At 47.4% G+C, this 9,233-nt stretch overlaps 1 protein-coding gene across 1 annotated transcript in view; it reads left to right on the forward strand.

The window, feature by feature from the left end:
• The window catches only part of CUNH10orf90 (chromosome unknown C10orf90 homolog), a 100,939-nt gene extending 94,003 nt beyond the window's left edge, over positions 1 to 6,936 (forward strand). Inside the window, exons 7-9 of the mRNA XM_008050482.2 lie at positions 3,640 to 3,703; positions 6,619 to 6,718; positions 6,807 to 6,936. Of these exons, the coding sequence (XP_008048673.1) occupies positions 3,640 to 3,703; positions 6,619 to 6,718; positions 6,807 to 6,845 (203 nt within the window). The 3' untranslated portion in view covers positions 6,846 to 6,936. The remainder of the gene's footprint in view (positions 1 to 3,639; positions 3,704 to 6,618; positions 6,719 to 6,806) is intronic.
• The last annotated feature ends 2,297 nt before the right edge of the window (positions 6,937 to 9,233 follow it).

Here is a 9,233-nt window from a genome sequence, read left to right on the forward strand (position 1 = left end):
CCCTCACCCTCCAACCCCCGCTGGCCATCACGGGACATATCTCCCTGTCTCATGACGCAGCTCAGCTGTCTCAGCTGCCATGCAGTTCTCCCAGATTCCCTCTTCCCTGGTGGACATGACAGATCCTTCCTGAGGCCTCCTCTCTCCTGTGCAGACTTGAGTCTCAGCATCTGAAGTCCTTACTTGCCTGCATCTCATCCTGGGCTTTGAGCGCTTAGTCTTGCTTATCTTTGTGTCTTTCCTGCCCAGCACCAAGGAGATAAAAAACTGAACAGTTGTTCAATGAAGGAGTCATCCCCCTGGTCCTACAACTTGGTTTCCACCTGTCCGGTGCAGATGAGTCCCATGGCTCCCTGAGAACTGCTGTCTTTCCTCCACCCAAAAACTGGCTTCTGGAATGGCATCCTGCAGTTGCCTGACCTGTCTCGCTGCTGCTGTTTCTACATCTCCTCCACCCAGTTCAATTTTGAAGAGCCACTGGGGCCATCTTTTAGCAACAGACATCAGATCTCATGTTTAAAACTCCACTGGGCTCTCTGAAGACAAACTCCTTCAACGGGTTGGCTAAACCCAACACGGGTGGTTTCCAATTCCGGTGCGCACGGGAATTATCTGGAGATTCTGGTTGGGATTCCAATGCCCCCACACAGGAATCTTTGTCAAAATCCTCAGGTGGCTGTAAGGTGCCACTGGATGGAGAATCACAGTGGCCTTAGCTATGACCTCTACCCCCACCCTGTCTGCCACTACAGCTGCAATGACCCTCTTTCGGTTCCCACGGCAGGACCTCCCTGTTTCTTTCTCCCAGATCCTCCCATGGCTGGCTCTTGTGGTCACTCAGGTCTTGGTTTAAAGGCCTCCTTCCCTGGGGTACCTTCTTGACACCCCGGTCCCTCTTTACCATAGGATGGTGTTTCGTTTTCATCAGAGCATATGCCAGATGCTTTGTATTATAGCTAGCCTGTATATTGTCCATCTCCTCCCTCAACAAAGGAAATCTCATGAGGGGAGGAGCTTATCTATTATTTTTTCTTTTGAGCGTCCCCTAGCAACAGAGTAACGACTCTTTAAATGTGGAAGGAAGGGAGTACAGGAGAAACTAATTATGGGCTGGTCTCCTGGGAAATGGAGGCGCAGTTGCTTGGGGCTCCCAAAACATAAATTCTGCAAGCACAAGTTGGTGGCAGTGTTCTGGGGTCAGGAGCATGAATGGTCCCGGATGGGCTGACGTGGCTGGAGCTGGGCACTGGTGTTCACCCATTCCCTGGATGAACCTGAACCCTTTTGAACTTCAGTGCCCTCAATCCTAAAATGCAAAACATCACGAACGCATCACAGGCTTGGTAGGAGGGCTGATTAGAATGATGTAAATAGCCTCATCAATAAACACTAGCAGTATCAGTATGAATCCTAGCAGTGACCACTCAGGTGTAAATGCTGCACCCCGCCTCCCTTGGCATATCCCCTCTGCAAGTGCCCAAATCTGCACCACGTGGGTATATTTTTCTCACTCAACTGAGATCACGATTCATGCACTTGGCTTTCTTCCAAACCACTTCCTTGGCTTCTCTCTTTTCTCCGGACTAGGAAGACCCCTGCAATTAGCCTGATGGGCTTGGGACTGTTGGAAAAATGCAGTCAGCAGGAACCATCCTGCAAACACTTCCCCAAGGTGAGGGGTGAAGCCCATTGTCGGGAGCCCACTTGGATACAGACCTGATTGTTACGCACCTCACATGGACTGCTGGGGCCAGTCTTGAAAGTTCTGCTGTGGCCCACCGGGCAGAGTTCAGAAAACAGAACAGTGGAGGAGGTGTCAAATAGCTCACATTTGCTTTTGTTTCCTCTTGGAAATAAAACCAAAGCTTAATTGTGGTATCAGGTGCTCTAAAGAAACAAACTGAAAACACAATCCAGATTGCCATAGTAGACCACATACAGTGGAACTGAGATGATCAAAATCCTACAAATGCAATTTTAATGTTTTTATCCCCTCAGGACACCATCCATCTGTTGACACTGGCCTCGCCCTAACCTTGAGTAGCTCATGAGGAAGGCGAACCCAGACTTGAATCTGATTCTTTGTACAAGGTTTCTTTTCCTTGTTTGAATGGGAGTCTTCAGGCAGTAACATACTCTCTCGCCCTTGACCTTGATTCACTTAAGCTGACATTCCTGTTTTTGGGAAACGCTGTCAGGATTTTCCTGTGGTCCTTAGCTCTGGCCTGGCTATATGTGGGCAGGGGCTGGGCCGGGCACTGGGAGATGAATTAGCCCATCACACTCTCCAAGGTGATGTTGTCTTTTCACCGCTGTGGTGGCCTCACACCTTTATAAACACAGATGACATTTTTCCTTAGTTGGGAATATTCCAGTTTCTTTCTTTCTTTTCTCTATTTTCCCTTGGAGTCTTGTCTTTGAAGTTAAACAGCAGTGCCATATTCTTTTCTTTCATATGTGAGCAACTAGACAGAACACAAGCTCAGCCACTGTATTCTTTCCATCTTGTAAGTCAGTACGTGTGCTTGATTTCTCCAGCGGGGCAAAATTTCATAGAAGTCCTGTCTTCATCCCACTTTCTTGGGTATCCCTGGGAAAAATCCACATATTCTTAAGCCTCAGAAGTCTTTGGTTGTTCATTGGATCTATGAGCAAGGAGGGCAGACCCAAGAATGGAGGGAGATGAACAGAAACACACCTGGCGCTGGGTTGGGGACCACAGGGAACCTACTCCATCCCTGTGGTGCATGGCAAGAGTACCGAGTTGCCTGTCTGCTTCTGCAGAGTGAGCTAGTTGCTGTCCAGGAGTTTTAGAAAGTGTGGCCAACTGCTCAGCTACACCCCAGGCCACAAGCACCCCAGCAGCATTTATGTGTGCCAGACCCTTGGTTCATCTGTGGAGCTGAGCATCTCAGGGAATTTTAGAGTTGCTGCAAAAGGCCCCTTTTCATTTTTGCAAAAGGGTATACACTACTTTTTAAGACGTATCATTTCAGGTGTGCCATCTGTGAACTCACGACGATTATAATGTGTACTTGCGATGAAAAACCCCCCCAGTCTCATAATGATTTTTAGCCACTGCGTATGTTCTTAATCAAAGACACCGAGTATACATGGTGATTACGTTGTTGTCCATTACTGTTCCTGACGTTAGAAAAGGGACAAGGTTGTTTTCCTCCTGCAGAGGCCAAGCAGTTCCAAGGATGAACAATAGACGAGGGTGAAATCCTCTCTCTTGCAAAATGCTCTAGGGATATCTGGGAAATTTCCTTGTCCTCAGAGGCCTCAAAAACCTACTGACGTTTCTGTGGTTGGAATGACTTTCCACGCTGGCACTTCCCCCCACGTGGCCATGACTCTCTGTTGTCAAAGGAGTCACCCTCCACAATGTGGGTTAGATGCTAACATTGGACTTTGCGCCCTTATTTAACGATCAACCAGACTCATCTTGTTGGCGGTCAGTTGTCAATACAACCACTTACCGTGTTTCAGTCTACAGAGCCCTGCAGTATTTGTAACAGACTGTGGCTTAGATTGAGGATCAATAACAGAGTATATACTAAACCCCCCACAGTGTTTCTCCAGAAATGTGCAATATCCTGTACCTTCTGAAATGCATCTTCTTTCTCTTTTTTCCAGACAACTTGTTCAAACCCAAAGAAAGGTGCATTTCGGAGAAGGAGATGCATATGCGATCTAAAAGGTACTGGGTTACTGTGTAGTATAGTAAGAAGCTGGGGAGGGGAGGTGGATTTAGGCGCTGTCCAACGGGGCCACAGCTTCTGGGTGCATGTTTGAGGTCGGAGGTCCTTTCGGCAGCAAATCTGAAAAACTGGCAACAACACGTGCAATCGTTGAGACGTGCCTCTGGATGCTAGTGATGCTCTTGGAAAAACCTCAGGAAAACGGTGGATCTTGGATTCTGAGCTGGTCAAGTCATTGGTCTCTGAGAGATCCCCAGACCCGGAGCTGGAACTCCTGTGTGTTCACATGGTCGCTCTGGGCAGGAGCTATTTGCTGCTGCACCCTGAAGTTAATTTTATGAGGCGGAGAGAGGCTGTTTCCCCTGAGGGTCTTGTCTGTGGCAGGACCTGAAGGAAAAGATCCAAACTGGGAAGCCGATGACGCGCAGGAGCCAGCAGAGCCGCAGAGGGGCCACAAGCCAGGTTTCCTAGCACTTGGTGGCTCGCAGACCTGGCCGCTCCACGGCACATTCTCCCAGTTCTGCTTGGCTGGTTGCTATTCAAGAGTCCCACTAATTTCTCACCAACCTGGTGCACACAAAGGCTGTCATTCTTTCTGAGACCTGGCCTCCTAACCAAAATGCAATAGCTCCATGGTGTTGGCCAAGTCCATGAAAGCAAAATGCCATTCGTTTATAATAAAGTATCTAGCACAGGGAGGAATTATAATAATTAAGTCCAATGGATAGCGCACTTAGAGAAACCACTGAAATAGGAAGAATACTTTTCTCCCCACCCCAGGCACCAAATCTCTGCTTTCACCACGATTGTATTGTTCCATGATAATGAGGTAACTTTATCCTCTACAGGGGAGTCTCTTGGCAAATGAGGAAGTGGAAGTGAGGAGAAAGGAGACCATCCCATTAAAGACCTGATTCATAGCCTTCTAACTGGGGTTTTTAAAGGGCCACTGGGCTTTAAGACTTGCTATTTCAGAAGTGCCAAGTTGCATGTACCTCGTGCCAGAGGACTCTCTTTTCAACTGAGTGAAAAAATTCAGCCAAATCTTTTCTTCCCTGTCTCCAAACGCAAAGCTGCTGTAACAGAGCCTTGCAAATGAAGGAATTAAAATAACAGATCTCAAAGCAACATTAGGAGTCAGAGTATTGCCCTATCATTTTACTGAAGGGAAGACAAACTTAAAGGGGACAAGTGTGCTAGGTGATTCTGCACCCCAAGTCACTGCCTTCCTCCAACTGGTCTCCTCTGGTGGATTCAGAGCCTGGCTTTCACTCTGCTCTGTGCACTGTGGCCTGGGTGGTCCTGGCCCTGGCTTACCCACAGAATTGCCGGGAGCTTTCTTTCCTTTGCAGTCTTTGTTATTGATTATATTGTTAATTATACTCATTTTAAAAACTCATACAATGAAGATAAAGCTCAACTTTCTCATGACCAATCTCGGTCCTATTTCCTAAGACGCCCACAGTTAGGTCTCCTGTGTGTCCTTCCAGGCCTTTCTCTCTGCCTTAAAATAGACTCTTATTTGTACATATGTATTTATGTGGTTTCTAGCCATAAATGGTATCGTTCTATACATTATGTCCTGGTAACTTGTTCTTATCACTTGGAAATATGCCTGTGAGCCTCTCCTGTGTCGGAAGATATAGACGATTTTCCCTCACTGGTTTTGACTGTCCACAGAGTGATCCTTTATCGGATGATGATTTATTGGAGAAACTCTTTTAAGAAAATACTGTATCAGGAGTGACAGAAGCGTGGCGTAGGAGTGTCTATTGTAAACTCCACAGATGGTTCAGATGTTCAGTATCAGAAAGCTAGATCAGCTGGGCTCGGTGGCTCAGCCTGTAATCCCAGCACTTTGGGAGGCTGAGGTGAGTGGATGGCCTGAGTCCGCGGGTTCAAGACCCGCATGGGCAACTCGACGAGCTCTCATCTCTACAAAAAAATCAAAAATGAGCCTGGCGTGGTAGCACGCGCCTGTAGTTCCAGCTACTTGGAAGGCTGAGGCGGAAGGATCGCCAGAGCCCAGCAAGTCGAGGCTGCGGTGGCCGGGAGCGGCCACTGCACTCCAGTCTGGGCGACAGAGTGAGACTCCAACTCAAAAAAAAAAAAAAAAAAAAAAGATTCTGTCTGGCTTTCATACATGAGAGAAAATGAAAAAGAGGTGTCTTAGATGAGAGCCCCGTGTGCAGCGGCCTAAATGCTCAAACTACAGTGACGCTACAGTCTCGGTAGAGTCTAGTATTGGTTGACATCAGTACATGAACCATTTCTGTGAGGGGAAAAAGTGCCCAGAAGAAGGATCCCTTGGGCCTTGCTTGTATCTTGGAAGCTTCTAATTTTACCTCAGGACAAGAACGTAATACTTATGCCTGAGATGTCTTTGGAAACAACTTAATTCGAAATGCAATAGGTTAAGAGGTAAAAACCACACACACTGATGTGTGCTTTGTTCTGGTATCATAATCCCTGCAACTTCTGTTTCTTTGCCACTCCATTCCTAAGTCATAAGAAGGCAGAAACTGAGTGGCAAAAAGGTATTTGGGAACAAGTGTGTGACAGCGTAGCAAAATAGTATTTTTAGAATTCCTCATTTTACGATAATCATACAGAATGGAGGGACCAAAAAAATGTGACTTCTAAGGAAATAACAAGCACCTCGAGCTTTGCCCCTCACTGCGACCCTGCCTGTCGCTCTGCCCCAGAAGGCACAGGGTCAAGGCACTATCCCCTGCCATGCAACCCTGCTCTGTGGACTGTCAGGGAAGCCCTCTTGGCGTCTCACAATTTTGAGACACCCACGCAGTGATGTTCCCTTTGAAATAGGAGAGCCTGCTGACAGGACAGGATGCAGCTCCGCTGCAGGAGCATGTTGTCATGCTACCACTCAAAATGTTTTCTGAAACTGTTTCAGAATCTATAATAACTTGCCGGAAGTTAAAAAGAAAAAAGAAGAACAAAGGAAGAGGGTGATCTTACAGAGTAACAGACTCCGCGCCGAAGTCTTCAAAAAGGTAATGGCCTCGCCGCCAGCCGGTGTGATGTGTGTGGCGCACAGATGCCGAATCTGAACTTGACATCTTGGTTTCCCATTTTCCCCAGCAATTACTGGACCAGCTCCTTCAAAGGAACGCAGTCTAACCGTAGGCTGCCCCGCTGACCACACTACCTGGGCCTGGGAGAGCTTCAAATGCTGGATAAGCCATTAAACGTAGCATTATCTTCATGATGGAAAAATACTTATTTTACTTTTGATTTTTTTTTTTTCTCCATAAGGGAAGACATCACTTTTGAAACGACTGACCCAAACCAAACAGAAACAATAGCCCTCGAGGAAATAGGTCAACAATCTGCTGCAGAGAAATCAACTCAGTGCAACCCACTAGACATAGTTCCCTTTGTGTATTTACTCCTGCATTTCCCTTTTGTTTCTGATTTCTTGCTCCCTGCTATTTCTGGCCCAACAGAAAGGCCTTACACATGCAAGCATAGTTAGATCTCCTGGGGGAATCTTTTTCATGAAGTTGCTAAGACCCAAATACATCTCTTTTTAAATATCAATCCCAATGCCTGCCAGTTCTGGAAACTACAAAACGTTGGTCCTCACACGATATGTTTTAAAACTTTCTGGACGTGTGCCCCGCCTCGTGCTAGAGGCTGACTTTGGAAATCAGTGAGTGCCACGCCAGAGGCTGCCAAGCAAGTAGTCAGTTTCTTTGTGACCCGGGGCAGCTACCCTTAGCCACCCACCCCACCCAATGCTTTATCCACCTCCACTCTCACCCTATCCACACCCCCACCCCACCCCCAGCACCTTTTCTCACTTAACAAAATAATCCATTTCTATGGAAACTCTGAGGTATCAACCATGCCCATCCCCCCATAAAAATAAAAATAAAAATAAGCTGTGGTGTTAATAAATGTCCTAAAGGCTGCAACTCTGCAATTTGTTCTCCCAAACATTTGCAATATCTATTATTTATAAACATGTGTTTTGGAAGTTAAGAGCAAACTAGTTTTTGCAATACAGATGGAAATAAATGCAATTATTACCAAAGTTTAAGTATTTCTGTTATGTATTCTGTGATGTGCTGGGCAGCTGGGATGGTAGTGCACAGTGTGAAATGCTGTCAAAGCCCAGTGGGTGCCACCGGCCTGTTCCTTGTCCTTTTCCACTTCCCTTGTGCTTCCAGGTGTCCCAGTGGAGAATGTCGTCTCCCAGACAACTGGAAAACTGTTGAGAGCAAGATTCAGGATCCTGAAAATCCCAGATTCTCTCTGGGAGTGAAACGGAAGTTCTGAAAGCCCTGGGGACATCTCTGTCCCTTTCCTGGGCTCGCCATCCTTCCTTCCTTGTTTTCACAACAGCTCACACTGTCCCCTCTTTCTGGAATGCCTTTCTTTCGTGTGTCTGCTAGAAAACGATTTAGAGCCGGGCTCGGTGGCTCAGCCTGTAATCCCGCGCCTTTGGGAGGCTGAGGTGAGTGGATTGCCTGAGCCCGCGGGTTCGAGACCCGCCTGGGCAACTTGGCAAGACCTTATCTCTACAATAAATCAAAAATGAGCCGGGTGTGGTAGCGCGCGCCTGTAGTTCCAGCTACTTGGAAGGCTGAGGCGGAAGGATCGCCGGAGCCCAGCAGGTCGAGGCTGCGGTGGCCGGGAGCGGCCACTGCACTCCAGTCTGGGCGTCAGAGTGACTCCAACTCAAAAAAAAAAAAAAGAAAATGATTTAGAAACTACCTGCAAGCATCCTCTCCTGATACCATCTCCTCTCTGCCCTGCCCTCTCATATGAATCAGAAGCCTCAGGTCAGCACACACTGTATCAGACCCATGACGTCCTGCCCACGAGAGACGATCTGACAATACCGTCAGGAGGGGAGGCCGGAGATCCTGGCAACCTGGATTCAGATTTTGGCTGCTGCTTTCTGCTCTGTGGCCTTAGGGGATCCGTCTAGGTCCAGCTAGGAGAGGGAAACCACACAGTCATATGAATGAGAAAGTTCAGTGTACTCAATTATTAATGATAACGGAGGATTGGAGTAGCAAGCCATGGGCTAGCAAGAAGTAAGAATTGCTCTAAAGAATATAGGTAGGCACAGCTGACAGAAAGGACAGCACTACCCCCCAGGAAGAGTGTCCCCTCCAACCCTGGGCTGAGAAAACACAGTTACATCTCAGCAGATGGCAGATAAGTCTCTGTTGTGTCACGTGAATGGAACTTGTAGGAAAATCTGCCCCCTAAAATTTGCCAGAAGTGTGCCCTCTAGAATGCACTGGGCACTGTCCCCTCCGAGACACTCTGCTGCGATACCACCTTGCGGGGGAAGTATTAAAATTAGACTTTAGGACAGACCTTGAGGATTTTGAAAATTCCCGGTAGAATTTTACCATCATAACTTCAGTCATGAAATTCTGCCCTGGAAATGACTTATCTACATCTGAATGTGCTTGGGTTCTGGCTGCTTGGGGGAAGATGCTGGCCACTGATTGCTGCTGACCTTGGCAGCCCTGCAGGAGCAAATGCACT

This window comes from Carlito syrichta, unplaced genomic scaffold, assembly GCF_000164805.1.
Source record: "Carlito syrichta isolate Samal-C Ts95f unplaced genomic scaffold, Tarsius_syrichta-2.0.1 Scaffold147563, whole genome shotgun sequence".
Taxonomy (NCBI): domain Eukaryota; kingdom Metazoa; phylum Chordata; class Mammalia; order Primates; family Tarsiidae; genus Carlito; species Carlito syrichta.